The sequence below is a fragment of the Lonchura striata genome, chromosome 23 (genome assembly GCF_050655825.1).
Source record: "Lonchura striata isolate lonStrDom1 chromosome 23, ASM5065582v1, whole genome shotgun sequence".
Lineage (NCBI taxonomy): Eukaryota > Metazoa > Chordata > Aves > Passeriformes > Estrildidae > Lonchura > Lonchura striata.
Window position 1 is genome coordinate 4,702,841 of NC_140725.1, and position 22,396 is coordinate 4,725,236.

The following is a 22,396-nucleotide window of genomic DNA, read 5'->3' on the forward strand; positions in this document are numbered from 1 at the left end:
GCTCCCAGGGGGCGGCGGGTGCCCCTCGCCCCCCGCCCCGGCCGCCTCCCGCCGCCGTCCCGCCGCGCCCGTTGTCGGGAGCCGTCGGGGCCCCGCGGGAGCGGGAGGCGCGTCCCCGTCCCCGCGCTCTGACGCGCGCTCCCGGGGCGGCGGGCGCGCCCCCGCCGCTATAACTGGCGTGCATGGAGTCGGGGCCGGCGCAGAGGAGCGGGCGGGCGATGGGAGACGCCGCTCCGGCGGGATAGAGGGGCGGAGACGGGGGCACCCCCGGGGCCCGGCCCGCCCGGGGCTTGCCGCGGGCCCGCACCGATGCTTGTGCACAGCTACCCGGGCATGGTGAGTGCGGGACGAGCACGGGTGGGACGGGACGGGATGGGACGGGACGGGGGGTCGGGGTATGGGGCCTGGGGTCCGTGCCCGCCTCACCGCCGCTGTTTTCGCCGCCGCAGGACCGCGCTGAGGGGCTGCCCGGGGCGCCGGCCGGGGCCCGCCTGCCGCAGCTGCCCTCGCTCAACCAGGCGCCCTACGGCTCGGCGCCGCCGCTCTGCCACACGCCCGCCGCCGACTTCCAGCCGCCCTACTTCCCCCCGCCGTACCCGCAGCCGCCGCTGCCCTACCCACAGGGCCAGGAGCCCGCTTACCCTCACCTGGCGGACCCGTACGCGGCGCTCAGCCCGCTGCACCAGCACCAGCAGCCGGCCTGGCCCCCGCAGCGCGGCCGGCAGGACGAGCCGGGGCTGCTCTCGCAGACCCACCGCGCCCTGGGGCTCGACCCTCGCCGCGAGTACCCCGCCGTGCCCCGCCTGCTCCACGGGCTGCCCGACGGCGGCCACGGCCTCGCCGACGGCCCGCTGGGCCTCCACGGCCTCGGCCACCACGGCCTCGAGGACATCCAGGTACGGGGGGACGGCGGGAGCACCGGGAGGGTGCCCGGGGTGGGTTGGTTGCGCGGGGACGGGGCCAGATCCCTCTGCCCGTGCGACCGGGGACTCCAGGCCGGGACGAGTCGGGCCCCTCGGCGTCCGTACCCCCGGGCAAGCAGAAACATCGGGCCGGGGATTTCCATGCTGGGGCTCGTTCGTGCCCTCAGAATTCCTTCTGGCCGGGGGCAGCGGGGGGATCGGGCCGCGGCCGCGCCGTCCCCGCGTCGCGAGCAGCCGGTGCCCGGAGCCGGCTGACGGCTCTTCCCTCGGTGCTTTCAGGCCGTGGACGACGGCGGGATGAACCTGCTCGATCAGTCCGTGATCAAGAAAGGTAAGAAAAGCGCGGCGGCTCAGCGGAAAGCGGCACCGGACCAGGCCCCGTTCCTGCCCTCGGGGCTCCCCAGCGTCGGGTCCCCCCGCGTCCGCCCTCCCGCGGGGCTGTCCCCCGCCCGTCGGGAAGGGCTCGCTGCTGTCCCCGGAGAGACTAAAACGAAAGCGGCGGGTCCCGGCGGGCCAGCGCGCCCACCCGCCCCCGGCCCGCTGCTCTCCCTCGGGCGGTACCGCGGCCGCCGCTCCTTCCCGGTACCGAAGGGCCCGGACGGGCGGACCCTGCTGTCGGGGAGCCCCGGGGCCCACCCCGCCGGCGGCCGCGTACGGTTTGCGTGGAAAGCCCGGGGATGCCCCGGCGGCGCTCGGCGGCAGCTCCCGGTGCTCCCGGTCCCTCCGCCCCCCGATCGGAGCCCCTTGCCCGGCGGTGGGGAAGGCAGCATGGGCCGCGAACCGCTCCACATCGCCCCGGACCGCGGCGGATCGGGCCCGTTCGGCGGGACTGGTACCGAGGTGGGGGACGCGTTTAACGGAGACGAGAAGCGGCGCGGCTTTGGGGCCGGTGCTGCCCGTCCTTGCAGCCCCATCTCGGCAAAACCCGGGTCTGCGGAGACCCAGCTCTGCCGCTCCAGAACCACGGCTCCGCTCCGGGACCGGAGGGGAGGAGCAGCCTTCCCCTCCGGGGCTGGGAACGGGGCTGCGGGCAGAGGTCCCGCTCGACCCCCGGGGTCTCCCGCGTCCGGTTCTTCCCCGCACGCTGACCAGTCCCCCACATCCCAAGGAACCTGAGGGTAGAACAGCTCAGCTCCCTAAAATATATCTGTACGAAATCTTCCGCCGGGGCGTTGCGAGAGTGAGGAGAGGGGCCCGGAACGTCCAGCGCGGTGCTCGGGGCGATCTCTACTCTGGAATATTCCAGCACTGCTCTTGGCTCCTTCCCGCGATTTTTTACAGAAATATGTGGATGGGAAGTTCGCCTTTAACCGCCGACCCCCGTGCGAAGGGAACCTCAGCCCCCGGCACGGCTCGGTAACGTGGGCCGGTGGGTGCTACGGCCCCGCGGTCCCGGTGCTGGTCCGGGCCGTAGCCGATCCCCGGTACCTGCACGAAAAGCCTCCCGATCGTGCGGTTCTTCCCCAGCTGCCATCGGTGCCATCCTGGTGCGCCGCAGCCCCTTTCCCTAGAAAAAGCTGCTCTAGGAACACGCGGCTGCCAGCGGGACATTAATGACCCGCATTAATTGAGCTTTAATCAGAGCGCTGGAGAGGCGTTTCATTAAATATTCGGGAGTGAGGAATGGTTGCAAGAAGCTGAGGGGTGCATAAACCGGCACCGACCGCGGCGTGGGCCGGGCAGGAGCACCCCGGAACGCTCGGGAAACACTCCACAGTGGGAATATTTGTCTGGAAGTTCAGTTGGAGTTATAGTGGTTCATTGGGGTTTTCCCCCTCCTTTTTCCAAAAGCGCCATTACTAGAATTTTTTGTCTCCTCTCGGGAGGATTTGTCGTTGTTTAGTGCCTGGTTTTTTGCTCTTGGAGATTCTCTAGTCCTCTAGTATTGGAAAGAAAAAAAAAAAAAAAAAGAAAGGAAAAATAAAATTAAAATATCGCCGGCTGAAGGCAGGAACGGTGCGAAAAGCTCAACCGCAGCCCCTGTGCTCAAGGACACTCGTTCTTCCATGCCCGTTCATGTTTGGGTATTTTTAAATTTTTAAAATATTAATATATTTTTACCGTCCCTCTTTTTGCCTTCTTTTTTATTATTTTAATTTTCTTCTATTATTATTCCTGTGTTTGGTGAGCGAAGCTCCGAATTTGCTGGAGAAATCGATAAATCCAGAGCCAAGAGCGTGTTTGTGGGGATACTTGGGCAGCCACACCGGGAGCGGCGGGACGGCACCGGGGGCTCCGTCCCGGCACCGCTCCGTCACCCCACCCCGCTGTCGGGGATCGGGCCAACGGGGACCGGAGCCGATGGCCACGCTCCCCTTTCCCTGCCCCTGGAAGCTCCCAAACCGGCGAGTTCAGCTCTAAAGAAATCAGAGGAATTATGGAAGCCGCAGCCGGGAATCCCTCTGCCCTGCACACGGCCCGGGGAATAAATTCCTTTACATTCGGCTTTATTTAATTTTTTCGAATGTATAAAATGTGGTCGTTCTCACTCTGCTGGCTCTGTCAACTTTGAGCTGTGTTCTGGAGCTCCAGCGGGGCCAGAGCCGAGCCCGGGACCCTGCGGGTGAATGACACCCCAGGAAAAATAAAATCAAATTAAAGCCATCTGAGGCAGCTCCCGGCGGGTCCCGGGCAGAAGGTGCCGGAGGGAGCGGCTGGGCAGCAGGGCTCGAGGATCCCCTCTCTGAAGGGAGCGAGGGTAAACCTTAAAAGTGCAATTTTGTCCTAAATCGCACCGAGATCCTAAATACCGATTAATCCCGGAATTCCTGACGGAATGGCCGTCGGACAGAAACCTGATAGAAATCTTTGCGTGTGGAAACAGATTTATCTCGCCTAATTAGTTACCGAGATACTGTTGTCCTGCTTCAACAAAATATTAATTACCTGCCCCAATTCCCCAGATCTCCCTTTTAACTCCCGTCCTTGGAGTCGCATTTAGTCCCCGGGCAGCAAGAGCCCGGAACGGGAGGGGAGAGCCCGCGGCCCCGCGCTGTCCCCGCAGCCGCTCCCCTCCGGTATCCCGGGGTTTCGGGGCCACCCCGCGGCAGGGGGGTCACTGCCGATGTCCCCCGGCACGGACGGGCCCCGGCGCGGGGGAGATGCTGCCCGGAGCCTCGGAGCGCTATGTGGGAGCATCCCTGACTGCGTGTTTGTTTTCCCTCCTTTTCCTTCTTAAATAAACTTCCAGCCGTTAATATAATTCCAGGGGTTTTGCGGGAATCTCGGGGACGCGGTGTATTGCCACTCTCCCCTCTCCCAGCGTTTTCCCCAGCCCGCAGCGCTCCGGCCCTTTGGCTGCAGGTAACCCCGAATGAAACAAGGAAGGAAAAGCGGGGATTCGCCCCGGGACCCCCGTCCCGCAGTGCCGGCGGTGGCTGCGCCGTGCCCGCATCGCGCCGGGGGAGCCGGGTCCCGGCGGCGGGTGCAGCCCGGGGAGGCAGATCCCGGCTGGAAACGCGTTCAAATCCCCGTTTCCACCGCTGCCCTCGGGACTGGCTCTGGTTCGTTGTCGCCGTGGTGATCCCCAGGGCTGGAGGCGCCGGGTGATGAGGGGTACAGAGAAATCCCCGGTGAGGGGGTTCAGTTTGGTTGTGGCGTGCGGTGTGCGAGCTGGGGTTTCACTTGGAGCAGGGAGAGATGTGATGGCTCTGAAAAACGGAGGATGAGTTTTTCCCCCGTGCTGTCATGACAAATGTGGTGGTAGATTTAGTCTGGGAATTAAATGGATAAAACCTTGGATAGGGCAGCAGAGCATTTATGAATATCTTGTACCCCCATTTGTTCATTCTCTCCTTTTTTTCAGAAGTATTTCAGAAATAGTTTTCTTTGCCTTCTTTTGTTGTTGTTCTGTTTGTGGTTTGGTTTATTATTATAATTATAATTATTAATTTTACTTTCCCTTCCAAGCATTTATATAAGACCAGGAAGATATTAGACTGGGAAACATTAAAATTAGCTCTGAAAAAGTTTAGTTGGGGCTATTGCAGCTCAGGAATTTTCTTCTCTGCTCACCTGCTGCCCTGATATTTAGCTGCCCAGGTCACCTACCGAGGTCTGGCTGTGAGACCCCCCTAGACATAAAACTGGGGACTCAGCAAGTCCCGAGCTCCTCGTGCAGGGTGCGACCTTCTGGTTATGAAATCAAGCTTTGGGTCGTTGTGCTCAGTAGCAAAAAATCCCGCAGCTTGGTTGTAAAATAAGGAGGGGTTTTATTGCTTTCACATCCTTTTGGGATCAGCAGAAAGCTTCTGGGAGAGCCTTTTTATTACAAAGGAAAATACAAATCTCTTTCCCTGGCACCTGGGGACACGCTGGGATGTGGGAGCAGCCCGGGGTCCTGCTGGCGGTGGGCAGGAGGGAGCTGGGGCCCTGTGGCAGCGGGAGCAGGGTGAGCCATAGGGGTGCACCCGCTCGCGGGCACAAGTTTTGGCTGTGGCATTTTACAACCTGGAGTAGAGACAGAGCAGGGTGTGACCAGCGTGGGCTCGCATTGGCACCCAGGCGCTCGCCAGGCTCCGTGCTGGGGCAGTGGGACCTGGTGCTGCCACTGTCCCTCATTTTTGTGGATCTGGTGCTGCACTGTCCCTCGTTTTTGTGGATCTGGTCCTGCCGCTGTCCCTCGTGTTTGTGGAGCTGGCTGCTCCCTCGTGTTTGTGACTTGTTCCACTTTCCACCCGAGGCTTTCGAGCCGCTCCGAGGAGCAGTGCTAGCGTTTCTGCTCAGGAATGTGGACCTGTTTGGCTGGATACTGGACAGACAGATGGAAAGCTGTGCTTCAGAGCCCACAGTCAGGAATATTGCAAGAAGTAGCTGTCACTACTAAGGAATGCGGCAGAGGAGGGAGATTAAGACCGAGATCCTTACATCCACTCACCACCGAAGGGGAGCTCCAAGTTTTGAAGCTTCTCAGCTTCTTCTCAAGCTGGTGGGACTGGGGCACTGGCATGAGGGCAGCAGTGCCATTTCTCCTTTGTTTTGATGCAAGGAGTAATTGAGCTGTAAGAAACGGAAGAAGCCAGATGTGGCAGGGCAAAAAAAAAAAAAAAAAATCCTGAAAGAATGGTAGATTAGATAAACATCATTTCCTGTGACGAGCAAGGTAATAAATGAGGTCATCCTGTAAAACACCTGGGGCTGTGAAGACACAGCTTTTATAGGACTGTCCAGGGCCGTGGGTGGAGGTACTTGGCTTCCAGTCAGCTGCAGGGTGCTGGGCTTGCTGGGGAGCCCTCCCAGCTCTCTGCAGCTTCATCTGCGGCGCTAGCTTGCCTGAGTAGGAAAAGGGGCTCACCCGGGACAAGCCGGGTCTTGACTGGAAGTTTTGCTGCCTTAGTGCTGCTCACGAATGCTTTAAAGTTTCGACAAGCCCTCGCACACACCGGGAGATCGAGCAGCGTGCCTCAAAACCCAGTCACACCTCCCGAGCCCGGCGCTTCTGCCTCGCGCGCACACGGCAGGAACACCTACTAATCAAACAGAGAAACTTAAAAGAAAGTTTTTACTCTGAACTGCATCCAGATCACCATTCCTCCATTAAAATTATATTTTTAATGTCCTATAATTGCACCGGGATAAGCCCAGGTGTGTGTTCATGTGAGATAACACACGCGGGTACTGGTGAAGGCGCTGGGCTTTGTCTCAACCTCCCCAGTGCCTCCCAGGCATGTGTTATCTCCAAGTTTCATGTACCTTGTCATGACTTACTGTTTAATTAGATGTTTTCAAATGAATTTTTTTCTTTGTTTGAAATAAAGAGCAACTGTTAAAGGGTAGGTTCAGGAAAGCTGGCTTGGGTTGTATTTTGGCATGTGGCTTGAGCACCTCTGCTCTGGGGGGAGAACCTCAGGTGAGGCTTCCCCATGGACAGCCTCACCTGAGCGGCACAGACATGTTGGGCTTGCTCTGGAGCACCTTTCCCTTCATTTTGGAGACTGTTAGGTATTTTTGCAGTTTGGTGGCCACTGTCACATCACTACCTTGGCTCCCACAGGTGCTACTTCATCCACAGGTGAACCGGCAGCAGGACAGCCTTGGCCAGGTGACACCTGTGATGTTTGTCCCTGCAAAGGAAATGGTGCCAAGATCTTAATTTGTGTGACAGCACAGGTACCTGCCTCACTGGGATCCATCAGGACACACAGACACAGGCAAGACCCACAGGGACCCATCAGTGTCACTCCAGCCCAGGGTCACACTAAACCTGCAGCACAGCAAAGGCAAACACAGACTATTCCTCCCAGTTTATTAATATTCTAAGATATATGATCTCAGAAAAAAAATGTTTGCAATCTCACTTAATTATTTGAAGAGCCTAAATGAGGTTCTCTGAAGTCCTAGACTAGCACTCTAACCACTAAACCATCCCACCCTTTCCTGTGTGATCCAGGGAATTACTCACTCTTTCTTTCCTTCCATTTGTTTGTTTATTTTAATTCTTAATGGAGGAACTAATTAGCAAATCTGGATGTGATGCTTGGAGCTGCTGCATGCTCAGCTCTCGTCTCCCTGGCCTGTCCCCAGCCCAGCTCTGCTGTGCCTGGGTATTGCCTTCCCTTTGGTGAGAAGCGTTGTGGTTTTGGGGGAAAGGGCAGAGAAGCACATGGGAGTGAGAGGGAATTGCTAGAAAAGAGCCCAGGGTACCCATTTCAATTAAACAACCCCAAAACCCAGCACAGCAGGAGCATGGGGCTTGAAGCAGGACAAGGGGAGCTGGGAGCAGGTTCACCTTCGTGGCTTTAAAATCCATCACAGTGTCTGCCGTGCGTGCTTGGGATTCCAGCCGGGCTGAGTCTCCCCACCCTCTATCTCAGGCATTTATCTGGCATCAGTCACCAGAGTGCTGAGGCGCCAGGGAGCGAGGGATTGGGTCAGGTCCTGTTCCCTCCGGACTGGTCAGACAGGTCCCAGGGAGCAAGTGGTGTCCCCAGGGCTCCCTGGGAGCCCCAAAGTGGCCACATGCACGGGAGAAAGCAGAGCCACCATCCCGGGCCTGGAGAGGTGCGAGCTGAGGATCTGACCCAGGCTGCTTAGGGAGGTTTCCAGCACAAGATCCCAGTTAGCAAGAGATGGGGTGACCATTGAAAAACCATCATCAGAGGGTTTGTCTCACCAATACACTGGTGTCAGCAACCCAGGGCATCTGAGCAAGGAAAAGGAAAAGCCTTTTTTGCTGTGGCAGTGGCTGAGCAGTGCCTGTCCCCAGAGCGATCCCTGGACGAGCCGGCAGCTCCGGAGGAGCCGCTGGACCGAGACATTCACGTTGCTGTGGTCAGACCCAGACTGAAACCCGCCAGCTCGGCGGGCTGGCAGCGAGCTCAGTATGAAGAGAAGAATTTTTTTCTATTATTATTCATGTCTAATCTTTGCTGCATGGTCTTTTGCCCTTCGACAACCTGAACAGAATTAACAAATGGACAGGAACATCGTAGTGGCTTCAGCGGGCTGGCAGCGAGCTCAGTATGAAGAGAAGAATTTTTTTTCTATTATTATTCATGTCTAATATTTGCTGGATAGTCTTTTGCCCTTTAACAACCTAAACAGATTTAACAAATGGACAGGAACATTGCAGTGGCTTCCACAGGATCGGCCACCGCTCACCGCAGTGTCACAGCTTTGTCCTCCCCTTTTCGCTTATGGAGATCCCAGCCACACAAATTCAGGTGCACCTATAGGGAATACAGGGAAAATCTCCCCTGCATGTCATTGTGAAATGGATGAAATTGTTTAAACACATAAAGATCTCATAGACTGGCTGCCAAGGTGTTTGTGCTGCTAAAGGAGTAAACTTGGGGTGGTTGATGCTGCAGTGTGTGGGGCCAGGAGCACTCGCTGCAGCACAGCCAGGGGTGACACTGGATGGGAAACTTCCCTTGCTGTCAGCATGGAGCAGCATGGGTTTCCAATTCCTCTGCCTCTCCAGCCTCCCTTCTCTAAACCTGCTTGGTTTGTGCTGTGAAACATGAATTCTATACGGGCAGAATTTGAACTGAATTTTAAATCATTCTTCAGTAATTGAACTGAAAGTGAAACAGTTAATTTTCTAATGTAGATATGGAAGGACATAGCTGCAGATTCAGAAAAAATAATTTAGAATCAAGGGGGAGGGAAATAATGTGAATTACCAGACTAAACTGACTTCTCCAATGAAGTTGGTGCATCGGGCAGCTTCCAACGAACAGTGCAGGAAATATCTCCGAACACTTTGTCACTCAAAAGCAGAACCCAAATAATTTTCATTCATTCCCTTTAAAGGTTCAGACACCTGAATTTTATGGTTTAGGGGGACATTTTAATCACTGTTGTTTGGTGACTTCCAGTGAAGAGTTTCTGCAAGTTACTGCTCAGGCTGTGACATCAGGGCTCCCCAGACAGCAGAATCCACTCCATGAAATGAAGCATGGAAAGGAAACATGTGGGAACTCACCACAAATTCATTGTGAACAGTTTCCAAAAAACGGACAAACTATTCTGAACAGCAGCATATTTGAGGTCGAGTCATTCCTAAACGGTGAAGCAGAAAATGCATTAGCTGAAATTATCAATTGCAAAGCACTTTCTAGTCCTCTCCCCAAATCCTGCAGGAGCGCAGGAGGCTGAGTAAATTTTAATATTCTATCAGCTGGCCATTCCTATCAAAGCATGATGTACTCAGCAGGGACCATTCTTAACCAGGTCATTATACCCATGGATTTGGGGGAGTCTGAACCTTCCTGCCCTGTCAATCCATCCCAAAGCTTCCCAGGAGACACCTGCAGTGATGCATGGTTGGGACTTCACTGGGTCAAACAGAATGAAAAATGGAATTAATATCACATGGCAACTTCACATTTCTTTCCTAACCTGATGAATGGATTTGCATGAGAAACAAAATGTTAAATACGGGAGTTTTGCATAGGCATGGGGCCTCTCCTGATTAGCTTTCTCATGGGAATAGATTGAAGTCCCCTGCTCTCCTCTGAGGGTCCGAGATTCATTTCCCTATCGAAGCTCAGCATCTCGAAAACCCACAGATAAAACCAAGATTCTTTCCATCCTTCCATTTGAAAAGGCCGATGATGGTGGTTCCTAGAGAGGCTCTTTGACAGGGGGACTTGGTTCAGGTTGTGCATTCGAGATAAAGAGAATACCTGTATAATCCCCTCTGGGAAGAGAGGATAATTACAGACTGCGCGTTTGAAATACAGCTGATGGCTCTGACCTCCTTCCCTGGACCATCAATAAATACCTCTCTGCTGAAACACCAGGAAATTGGTGCAGCTGAACTCTGCAGCACCTCCTCCCTGAAAAAGGGCTTTTAAAGGGATGGAAGGAGCAGCTGCCCCTGGCTCACACCCACATCCAGATATGTTTAAATATATGTATCTCCATCTTATAATTTACATCAGAAACATTCAAACGAAGCTTAGATGAGCTCACTGACAGCTCTTCCGGACGACAAGAGCAACCCCTCACCTCTGTGCAGCCCTTCCAGCAGGGGCTGCGCACAAACATCCATCCATCCCCCCGAGCTCCGCCGGCCCGAGCGGCTCCGAGAGCGGGACCCCCGGCCCGGAGCAAACCGGGGGGCTTGGGGCTGTCACCGCTGCACCTGCAGAGCCGTGGCACCAAAACCTCGGCACCTGCGGCAGGTTTGGAGGGTGCGGGTGGCCCTTGCGGCTCTGCCCCGCAGCGATGCCCGAGGCAGCCGAGCCGAGCGGGGCGCGGCCCTGGGGAGGGACGGGGGGCTGAGGGGCTTTGGTGGGGGGCTGGAGACAGCGCTGGTGTGCCTGAAGATGAGCGATTGCTTTGTCCCAGGTTGTCTCCTAAGGCGATTCACTGCCACCTCTTTAAAATGCGATCTCAACGGTAGCGCACTCCCACTTTTAAAGGGATGTCGCAATAAAAGCTCCGATATCCAGGGATTCCGCCTTACCGAGGAAGAGAATTTACCTGCAGTGTGTCTGGGGAGAGAAGAAAACAGACTTGTAAGACGGGCAGCGATTTGCATGTTCCCTCTGGACCTGTTTTTCCCCTTACAGCACCCCGAGCTCCAGCTGAAAATGGAACAGAATAAATAACACCACGATAAGCAACTCAATTCCCAAGTACCACAAATTTTCCTGCTTGCAGATAATTTTGCAAGCAAGCAGCACATTTCTCCTATGGAAACGAGTCTGTACTTCGTATTTTTCTCTTTTTGTAGGCAAAGTTTCTTTTCCCTTAAACACAAAAGTCGATGGATTTCTGCCAGCCCTGAGCACGGACACCGGCTCCCGCAGCTCCCGGCAATCACGGCATCGAAGAGTGAGCCGGGCTGCAGCTGCACCTTTTTCACCGAATATTTACATTTCAAAGTGCCCATTTCCAGGAATCACAATGGTAATTTCACCCACAAACTTCGGTGAACAAATATGAGGAAGGAGAAGGAATGCAGGAGCTAAGGGATGGAGCATTCTCAGCCCGGACCGTGCGAGAGGATGAGGAAGCGGAGGCGCAGGGCTGCGGATCGGTTCGTGCTGGATTTCACCGGGAAAAAGCAATAAATTCTCCAGGGTTTTCTAAGTGAAAGCCTTTGAAGAATGGGTTTGTTTTGCTCCTTCTTTTTACCTTAAACTTAAAAGCCAAAGGATCTACCTCTGCAAGCCAGAACAGAAGTGGCAGTAATTTTGTGCTTTCTTTTGGGACACTTTGAAGACATGAGGCTCCTTATTCCATTCGCTGGATTCACAGCTGAGTAATCCATTCAGTCGTGTTTATACCTTTCTCCCGGCTGTCCCCTAAAAAACCCTCAGGGAGACAAGGCTGTGGCATCCCATCCCATGGGCTGGAGGTATGGGACTCCTTTTGTTCATGGAATTGCTTTTCCATTGCCTGTCTGCTCCAAGGGGCATCATCCCATCCATCCTGTGCTCAGGGGCTGGAGCAACTATTTCTGGTGCATTCAACACCCAAGGACATCTACCCTGGAGAAATCTCCCACCAGAGATTACTTGGAAAGTTTTAATTTGGTATCATAACATCCCTCCCAGGTAGACATTATTATATTATTATCTGCAATTTGTTGCGGGAGACAGTCAAGCCCAAACTGGGATAGTGACTTATCCTGTGTCATAACACAATTTCATTCTGGCTGTGCCAGACACGAGGAGATAACCCCAGGCAGGCAGAGTGTTCTCCAGCCCAGGAAAGTCAAGGGATGAAACCCTTAGTGGTTTTGGACACCAGGACTTGTTTGAAATCACTCTCTGCATCAGGGTTTTTTGAGCCACAGCAAATGCACTTGTGGGGGTTCATCATCTGACAGTTACACCAAGACAAGCCAGAGCTGACTCAGCACAAAAGGCTCCTCTGATGGGAGATCACAAACCTCATGGTTCACAGGGAAGATGGAGAAATGTGTACTTGCTCCAAGCACAAGGGCAAGCAACTCACGTGGGAGTTTGGGTCTCTCCAGTGCTGCTCACACACACCTGGAATACGATGGATTGCAAGTGGCACCTGCCCTGTGAGGTTCAAGGCTGCAGTGAGAGGCTGAGTCTGATGGAAACACTTCCTGTGAGGTGTACAGAAAAAATGAGGATTGTTTCCCTTCCCACACTCAGCAAGATTCTGCTGTGAGCCTGTTACTGCCATGCTGCCCTTCTCCAAAGCACCCCAGCACCAGGAGCCAAGATGATGTGGTGACAAACAGCTTGATTTCACAGCTTCCTACAGAAAATCCAGAGCTATGAAAACAGGCTGTACATAATCAGCCTGCAGAACAGCACTTCCCAACACTTGGGCAGCAGCTGAAGCCTGGATTGCTTGGAAAGGCATTCCCATAGATTGGAATTGCACGCACACAGGTCATACCCATGTACCTGAGCTGTGGTAAATGATTAAACTTACACTGTGCCTCAATTTTCCCCAGCTGCACTAAGGAACTGGATTGAGTCAGGAGTGAGTTAATGGCTTTGGTGGCTGGTGCTCTACCAGCACTGGGCTGAGGATCAGCAATGTGTGAGGCCCTTTGAGGTCTGCCAGCATAATCTTATTCCAAAATCTGTTTTCCCTTTCAGATCTGACCCCTCTGACCTGTGCCAGTGCTTACCTGTGTCCAGCCCACCTGCAGCATCCCCAGGGCAGGTCAAAATGCTTCACAGGGGTTATATTTTTTGAAGTCTGCAGCCAAGCTCACCTGAATTTGCCGATTTAGAAGTAGCAAGATTAATCTAAATATACAACACTTCCATGGGAAAAACCCTCTCAGAAATGCCAGACACCTTAAGAAAAGAGCAAAAAAAAAATCTTTAGGAGGACAGGGTAAAGAAATTAAGCATCAGTAAGTAATAATTTATAAACAATAAGAACAGATAAGAAAGAGGACCTTGCACTCCCCAAGAGTGCTCTGAGCAGTTGTTAAAGGTCTGAGGTCTCCTTTTTCCCCTTTCTTTGGCTGAATCAACCCAAACTGTCATTTATAGTTTCCTGGGCTGAGCTGGGGTGACCCTGGGGTACCCCATCCCACTCACCAGGCAGGGCTGGAGGTGTGGTTGTTTGGGTACCAGTATCCAACCTTTCTCATCAGCCTTTGCAGCGCGTTGGCGTGTCACTGTGTGCACGAGCACCTCTGGGATGTGTTTCTGGGTTTCTGTGGTCAGGAGTGGGACCCGAGCTTGCCCAAGCTCCTGCCGGGAGAACGAGGGAGGGAGAGGAGGGTCACTGTGGGGAAGGTGATGTCCTGCCAAAAACGGGTGTCTCCTATGGCTGATCCCAGGACCTCAGGAGGGATGACGAGTGCAGTGACACGATGTGACATCCTGCATGGGTGTCTCTCAGGTCCTTTTTGTGCCTGGCTGCTCCCTCACTCAGGCAGTCCCCGGGGGCTGTTCAGAGCCTCAAACCTCACCGTGCAGACCCTGCCTCTGCTCCGAAGGGTCGCGGCTCTGCCGTAGCCGGGACGAGCCCGCGGCAGGAGGCTGCGGGAGCAGCAGGAGCGCTCCCGGCCGGGCTCCGGGGGTCGGCGCCGGGCGTGGGGCTCTCGCACCGCTCTCACGCTTCCTTCTTGTCTGCAGGCTGGCTCAGGTGCTCCGATCACCTGCTGCTTGCGGGAACAGGAAAGCAGCAACTGAAGATCGAGGGGGACTTTTGGTTTACTCAGATGGCAAGAGACAATTTTGGTTCCCCAAAAGCCAAGGAAACAAAGCTGTCAGGCTTTAATGGTAGCTTGTCTCCCTCCTGCAGCATGTTTATGGGCAAACAAGCTGCAGATCAGACCAGGCAAGCAGCAGCAGGTGAGGCTCAATAACAATAATTCGTGATTAATGGCGAATGTGGCTTTGTTTATTCTTGTTGTATTGAGGCAACGCTGTCTAATGGATGAAGCACTGCTGCAGGACTCCGGGGCCCTCTCAGCTCCCAGCGCTGCCGCCTCCTCCGTCCCTCCCTCACATCCCGTGTGCCCCGTGAGGGCACGAGCTCTGCGTGACACAGCCACCCTGTCCCACACCTGCACGTGCCCAGAGTGACGGGGCTGTGGCCTTGGCTGAGGCTTCGAGGCAGAAGAGCAATGCCAAAATCCACGCTCAGTGCTGGTGCCTGCCTGGTTTGCTTGTGGCACAGAGCTGGGCTGACCCAGCTGTGCTGGGCTTTACCCTTCACAGCAGCCAGCTCCAGGGCACAGCTTTCCAGGGCTTTGTTTCTGACCGTAGCATCATTCCTAAAACCTCCAGTACGTGTTTCCCAAGTGTTGTGTCTCCATGTTGCCCATCAACATCATCCATGCCTCCCTGTCGCTGCCTGTGGGGCGACTGGCAAGCACAGACCCTTCTCCAGCCCCGTTCTCCACAGGCTCTGTGTTAAGCCACGCTGGTACCAGCTGGGTTTGCCTCCTCCCCTGACACCGTGCCCCATGGGTGTGTGGTGAGGCAGGAGCCCTGTCCCTCTCCCTGCATGGCTCTGCTGTCCCTCGGGTGTGCGCAGGTCCCCGGCCACGCATGCGGCTTGAGCGCAGCCACGGCATGATCGCAGGCATGCACAGGTGGATCCAAATGTCATCCAGGTTGCAGAGTGGGTCAGTTCCACACAGCTCTTCCCACCATACCACAAGCAGCACCTGCTCCCCAGGGTGGGTTTGGTTTGGGGGTGACCCTTTCTGCAGCAGAACCCCATCGCTGGGACCCTGCAGGGCCCCACAGCTCAGCAGCACCACACGAGTATTTGCAAACACGCTCTGAGTTTTGATTTTAAGGGATCCCCTAGAGACTAACCTAACCTGTTCTGGGACTGCAGAAGAAAGCTTTGAAGTTGCTCCTTCCTGGAAATACTTCTGGTTTCCTACGTCTCTCAGGGGGACGTTCCTGTGTTTGTGCTGCCCTGAACCAGCCTCAGTCATGGCAAACACTGACTGCAGCTGCCAGCTCCAGCAGGGCACTGGTGCATCTCGCCCTTTGCTTCCTGACTTTGTGCAAGTTTTGTGCTGGGAGGAAACTCCATCTCCTTCAGCTCCTTTCCATTTATCCCTTAGTCTTAAAACATGAGTCATTTTTATGTAGCATGTGCTGATTTTTATTGCCATGCTAGCAAGTCGTGGAGCTGGATTTACAATATGCCGATTGTAAGCGCCCCCTCACAGGTCCAGAACATGCACCCTCCCTGGTTAATCCTGGGGCTTCTGTTTCATTTTGGGCACATGTATTTCCTTTATAAACCATGGCAGTCACTGCTGTGTTACTTGCAGGAGCCATCTGACTGTGAAACAGTCATTCCTGAGGAAGCACAAAGAATGCCAGGGCAGAAATGATCTTTGGATTCTTTCAAAACCTGCTTTTTTCCCCCTGAGTTAAATTTATTATTAATTTCAGAGCACAAAAGCCAAAGAGATTTGGCACAAGTTTCATCCACAGTTTTAACTTATGAACCTTTATTGCATGAATGTTTCTTATGGAATGACAAATGGGAAAACCAAGCCCCTTTGCCCCAGTGTGGTGCTGTAGACCCAATGAGATGCTGCAGTTACCAGTGCCTGCCTAACCTTGTATTAATTGACTTTTGCCCATTAAGCAAAGGGAAGGTTGTGTGGACTAATTGGGTTTGATCTTCTCAAGCTTCCTTTAAGCCAAGGATGATGATAGTTTAGGGCTGTGGCTATTTGTGGGGTTAATCCCAGAGCTGAAGGCAAAGAAACTTTTTCCCCTGGTTCCCGTGGGCACATAATGGAAGCACAGCTCTCGGCCAGCCCAGCAGCTCCCGGGTTTGGAGCAGGGAGTGGAGGTGTTGGCTCAGGTGGTTGATCCTGCCTGGTGGATGCAGTGGGTGCTAGCACAGAGCTGGGCTGCAGCTGCAGTCCCTGGAGAGGATTGGCATCCTGGCCAGCGGGACAAGCCACGTTTTGCCTGGCCACCCACCTCCACGGAGCACCCAGAGGGGACAGGGAGGGCAGCTGGTCACAGGAGCAGCCAGCAACACTGTGGACAATCCTCAGTCTTCCAGGAGACCAGCCCAAACCTTGGCTTTAATTACAGCTGGGCTGGGAGGTGTGGGAACGCAGGCGAGGGCAGCGTCCAGGCTTCTTCCTTTCCTTTAACCTTTATTTAGTTTAGTTTCATCACCCCACCTCGCCTCTCTCATTGAGGAAAATAAGGAACTAATGAGACATCCCAGCAGCCGTGCTGCTGTCTGGGAGGGGCTGGAGAGCTGCCTGGAGAGTCTGGGTCCCTCAGCCTCTTCTCTCCCTCTTGCTTGTCTCCAGTGCCCATCCCCTCGAAGGCCAACGGCACCACCATCTCCACCCTGTCCATGAACAAGGACGGCCTGATCGGAGGGGTCACGAATCCCAACGAGGTTTTCTGCTCCGTGCCCGGCCGCCTCTCTCTCCTCAGCTCCACCTCCAAGTACAAGGTGACGGTCGGGGAGGTGCAGAGGAGGCTCTCACCCCCCGAGTGTCTCAACGCCTCTCTCCTCGGCGGGGTCCTCCGCAGGTAAGCTGCTCCAAAAGCCCCAGGATCTATCTTCAGCACCAGCTCAGATAAAGAGATGAGAAATTCTGGTGTGTGGTACATTAAGGAATAGTATTTTTATTGCTTATTCTTCTTTCCTTTCAAATCTCAAAGTTTAAACTAGGATTATGGTTATTTTCACATGAATTACGTGGAAATTTATTTTCCCTCTTTGTTTTCTCTTTTTAGAGCCAAATCAAAAAATGGGGGTCGGTGTTTAAGGGAAAGATTAGAGAAAATTGGACTAAATCTACCTGCAGGAAGGCGCAAAGCTGCCAACGTCACCCTGCTCACATCCCTCGTGGAAGGTAAGGGTCTCTCCTTGCTCCTATGGAGGGTGGAATGCCAAAACTTCCATCCCCTTAATTTCCAGCTTTCCACAAACCTAACTCTTAAAATATAGAGTGGTCACCACTGAATGAGCATGGCAATATCCCCGTGTAAGTCTCCACACTGATTCAAGAATGTGACCTTTTAAATGAGCAGACTCTTGGGAAGGCAGAGGGCAGAATGCAAATGAAACCAAGACAGCAAATGTCCCAGAAAATGTCCAAGCATGGTTGGCCTGACTGCGGCAGGAGGTTGGAACTGCATGATCTTAAAGATCTCTTCCAACCCAAACCATTCTAGAACTCTATGCTTCCATGTCTGATTTCCAGAACTCAGCCATTTCTTTTGGATCAGATGTGGCCCATGGAAAAAGCCTCCTCATGGATGCCAAGCAGGACTGTGAGCATCCTTCTGGCTGGAGCTCAGGGTATCCCTCATGTCTTTGAACTGGTTTTAACAGTTGGGTCACAGAGACCAAACACAAAGAAAAATGAATAAAGCTGCCAAGAATTTCCCAGCTGCTCTGCAGCCCCGTGTGCCCACCTAAGGCACAGCTCAGGTGCTTCCAACCACACCACCCTTGGGCAGCATCCCAAGCTCAGGTCCATGTCACATCACCTATAAAGAAGGAAATGCCCCATATCCAAGTCCTTTCCTCCTCCAGGAAATGAGTGAGACACCAAGGAGATGTCAAACTGCTCCAAGGTTTTGCAGGTGGAGCTCAGGTGTGGAGCAGCCACCCTCAGAGCTATGGAAAAGGTGCTGCCCTGGCAGGCAGGGCCCTGCCCAGACATGTGAGGTGCCCCTGCCTAACTCAGTTTCTTCCTCCCCTCCTACTTCTCTCCACCATGGAAATGATGATGTTGCCTCTGCATCCTGGGAGAAAAGCACACGGGGATGCAAACAAATGGAATGACAGCTCTGCCTCCCTCTGAGCTCAGGAATCCATTGTGTCCCTGCCCAGCGCGGTGCAGGCAGCTGCCTTGGGATCCTGAATAGAAAATCATCTCCATTGTCGGCAGCAAATTAAATGACCCGCTTCATTAGGCGGAGGTTGTTACCCAGGGCAGTTGGTTCCTGCTGAATGAAAGGCTGATTTCCATGAAAAGAAAAGAAAGAAAAGAATGAAGGAAAGAAAGAAAGGAAGGAAGAAATGTACAGTTTGATTTCAAGTGGCTGCTGATGGTTTGGTTCCTGCCTTCCAGCTCATAGTAAATAGGAGTGGTGCCATCTGTGTTTGGTGGATATAATTTCCTCCTTCTTGTAAGCATGATGGAACCAGGGGATGTTTTACTCAGAGGAAGGTGGTGCTGGATTGTCACCACTCAGCAAACACAAACTGGTTTGTGCTCCTCTGCCCCAAACACTCTCTTTCCTGAATATTTGCTGTCTTGGCTTAATTTGTTTTCTCCCCTCTGCCTTCCTGAGATCCAATTATTTAAAAGAGCCAATGGATGGAGTCTTGAGTGCTAATGAAATTATTTTTTCTTACACTGACCCACAGCCATTCATACAGATGGGGAGGATATTCCTGGAGCACCCAGGGAGCACCAGGTAGAAACAGCTCCCTTGGGAGTCCTCAACAGGTACACCAAGCACTTGACCTCTCTTGGGCAAGTGCTCCATGAGAGCACCTTCAGCCTTGACCCAGGGGAGCAGCAGGGCTGTATTTCCACTCCAGAAACATCCCTAAGCTCTTGGGAAGAGGTTTGCCCACAGCCAGGATCTTGGTGCCCCTCTGCTCACCATGGCCCTCTGTGCACCCTCCTGCAGCCTCTCCTCCTCAAGATCTGGCTCAATGTGTCTTTAACACTAAAGCCAAAGTGCCCTGTCCTACCCTGCACCTCTCTAATCCAGCATTCAAATTGCCTTTAAAAACATTAAAATGTGCAGCCACTCACACACTCACGGAAGAAATAAATCCTGGCTCCAGCCCTGGCTCTGACATGAGGTCACTCAACTCTTTTTTATTATCCCAGTACCAGTTTTTCAGCAGTTGTTCCTTTCTGACAGTTCACACAAACAACTGCAATTCTGATTTTTTAGGTTTACCTTATTTGCTCTCTCTCAGGAGGAGGAGATGAAGTGGAAAGTACTGTTGTTATGTGGGAAGCAGAGACACTTCCCTGTAACAGACTGAGCTCCAGGAGCCGGGCAGGCTGGGATGGGATCTGGGTTAATGCTATTAGGATGGATGGCCTAATACGTGTGAGCAGCAGGGGGGCAAGGCAAATTAGCTCTGCCTGCCCAACCGGGATTTCGGGTGTTGGGCATGATCAATTGCCATCAGCTCTGATTATTTCCACGGGGACGCCTGGAGATGGATCAATTCCATCAATGGGTGGGCATTTCCACGGGGTGATGGATACGCTGCCTGCACGTCCAGCCCGAGGGCCCCCGGGCACTGTGGGGGATGTAACCCCTTTCCTCCTGCCCCTTCCTCCTGCCCTGCCTTGTCCAGCAGTCACGGGGCTGAGGTCACTCTGAAACATTCCCGTTTCCCTTTCAATCTCTTCTCAATTTGGAGAGGCCAAGCAGGAAATTTTGGAAGAAGTAGGGAAAGATGCAGCAGGGGATGTTCCCAAGTAAGAAATGCCTCTGCTATTCTTCCTTTAGCAGCAGGTGCCCAGAGTCACACCTCACCCTGCTCTACGGCCAGCACTGTCTTGATGTTCTTGTAAAATGTAGTAAAGGAAGGACCCAGATGCTGTGCAGAGCTGGCACTGGCTTATTCAGCCTACACATACTGATTGCCTTACAGCTGAGAAGAAGAAACTCAGTGGCGTTTCTGCAGCAAGAGATGAAGGTGGGGAGCGCTCTTGGGTGGCCACTGAGACAGGGAAGGGCGCCAGTCCCACCAGGGCTGAGCTCCAACAGCGAGACAGCTGAAGCTCTTCAGAAGTTCCCAGTTCCCAGTTCCCTGTCCCACTGGTGTTGGCACAGTGCTGATGTCCCTCTGTCCTGCCCGCAGGTGAAGCCATTCACCTGGCTCGGGATTTCGGCTACGTCTGTGAAACCGAGTTCCCGGCCAAGGCGGCGGCAGAGTACCTGTGCCGGCAGCACTCCGACCCCACGGAGCTCCACACCAGGAAAAACATGCTGCTGGCTACCAAGTGAGTACAGAGGGCAACGAGCCACTGGTGCATTCGGTATCTGCAGCTGGGAAGGCGGCGTTAGCCCCCAAACTTTGCTCTTCTGTGGGGAAGAGATGGGCTCACGCTGCAGGAAGGTGTCCAGCAGGGGGGACAGCCTGCAGGGATTGAAGGGTTTGCTCCTGCATGGGAGAGGGTAACCCAGCCTGGGGGAGCGTTTTGGTACTGCCTCATGTGCCCTTTCAAAGCTGGAGCAGCTGCAGTGGCTCCAGTTCTGCACTCAGGGGCTTTCCCCAGGCTGGAGCCAAAAATCTCCCAGTGGGGCTGTTGAGGCAGGGAGCAGGAAAAGAACCCTGAAATAAACCCAGAGAAGTTGTGGATGCCCCACAATGGAAAGTATTTTATTCTAGGTTGGAGGAAGTTCTGAGCAACCTGGTGCCCACACCAGAGGGGTTGGAATTGGATGATTTTTAGATCCCTTCCAACCCAAACCGTTCTATGATTCTATGACTGTATCCTGCAGCTCTCCACGTGCATTATAGTGACCAAACCTCTCTCTTTCAGGCAAATTTGCAAGGAGTTTGCAGACCTGATAGCCCAGGATCGCTCTCCGCTGGGGAACAGCCGGCCCTCGCTCATCCTGGAGCCCGGAGTCCAGAGCTGTTTGACTCATTTCAGCCTGATAACCCACGGCTTCGGGGGCCCGGCCATCTGCGCCGCCCTCACCGCCTTCCAGAACTACCTGGTGGAGTCCCTCAAGGGGCTGGATAAAATATTCATGAACAGCACGGGGAACGGGCACACGGCCGGGGACTCCAAAGCGTCAGACAAAGAGGTGAAGCATCGGAAATAACAGCGTTGCCTCCCCCGGTGGGAGCTTCCCCGGGCACCAGCGGTGGCTCCAGGGGAAAAGGTGACCCAGAGCACTGTTTTCTGAACTGCTGAGCTTGAACGCGTGGGGAAACCCGTAAAGCAAACAAAGAAAAGACAGGAAAAAAGAAGACTTAAAGAATTTAAGAAGGAAACAGTGCTAATGAACGTAGTGACATTGAGAGAAGCCAGGCTGATGGCTTTGGGGTTTTGCCTTTTTTTTTTTTTTTTGTTACGTGGATGCAGGAAGCCAAGTCATGTGCAATTTGATTTTATTTTGCTTTTTTAAAAATCCCATAGTGAAATCCTGACGTGCTCCAGGAATTTGTTCCAACTGAAAAACTGAGAGGAAAGAGTAGAAGGCTCATCAGTGTGAGACCCAGAGCAGGAGCAGTGAGGGCAGGGGGATGGAGCCCTGGCTCTACCTGGATTTATCTGCTGGTTTTGAGGCAAACACCCAGGAAACCTTCCCATTTCCCCACCCACAGCCCAGCCCCGACACCAGGCCAAGGAAAAGTGCTGGCAGAACTGCTGTGGATTTAAAGCAGGTCCAGGCTTTGTTTACAGCTTCAAACTGAGACTCACTGTGGATTTTCCTGTGGGCTGAGGAGCCCCAAGCCACGGCACGAGGGAGGAACAACCACACAGCCAACGGGTCCCAGGGCAGGATCGAGGGGAGTCCCCCTGACTGCTGCCCTCCTGGCTGGGGATAAGGCAGGTGAAGTTAAACCCAGGACTAAATAAAACTCCACAACCCACAGATAACAGCACACAACTTTCTAAAATTAGTAATAATAATAAATAAAGCACAAGGAGCAGAACTTGAACCAGGCCAAACGGAACTCTTCTAAATCTGTATATATTTATTTATGTGTAATTAAAATCTGAAAGTTTTAAAATGTCCAGTGCAAGTTATTTATATCAAATTGAGTTGGGTTTTTGTTTTGCCTTTTTTTTTGTTTGTTTGATTGTTTGTTTTGGGTTGGGATTTTTTTCTTTTGAAAGATGAAAACCTTTGGATTTTCTGTCATTAGAAATGGGAATGAAGTTTTGGATCCACCAAATTGTAGCATGGACAAGCTAGGCTGTGATGGTGATGACTCTAGAAGTTCTGCAAGATTTTGTACTTGCTGTTGTTTCTCTTAATGCTGCAATAGATGTACAACACCCACACTACAATGTCATTCTCATTCTCTTAATAAACCTCTTTTTATTTGAAGAAAGC

General features: G+C 53.4%; 1 protein-coding gene across 2 annotated transcripts; it reads left to right on the plus strand.

Moving 5' to 3' along the window:
* The first annotated feature begins 221 nt into the window (after window positions 1–221).
* TFAP2E (transcription factor AP-2 epsilon) lies at window positions 222–22,396 on the plus strand. Of its 2 annotated transcripts, XM_085559796.1 has the most exons (8): window positions 222–336; window positions 450–896; window positions 1,203–1,254; window positions 13,958–14,176; window positions 16,633–16,861; window positions 17,069–17,187; window positions 20,181–20,322; window positions 20,866–22,396. In XM_085559796.1, the coding sequence occupies exons 1-8, from the start codon at window positions 310–312 to the stop codon at window positions 21,152–21,154; spliced, it is 1,524 nt and encodes a 507-aa protein (XP_085415922.1). In that variant the 5' UTR covers window positions 222–309; the 3' UTR covers window positions 21,155–22,396. The 2 variants fall into 2 exon arrangements, with proteins under 2 accessions (XP_085415922.1, XP_021410471.1); XM_021554796.3 differs by lacking the exon at window positions 13,958–14,176 and having other exon boundaries at window positions 20,866–22,388.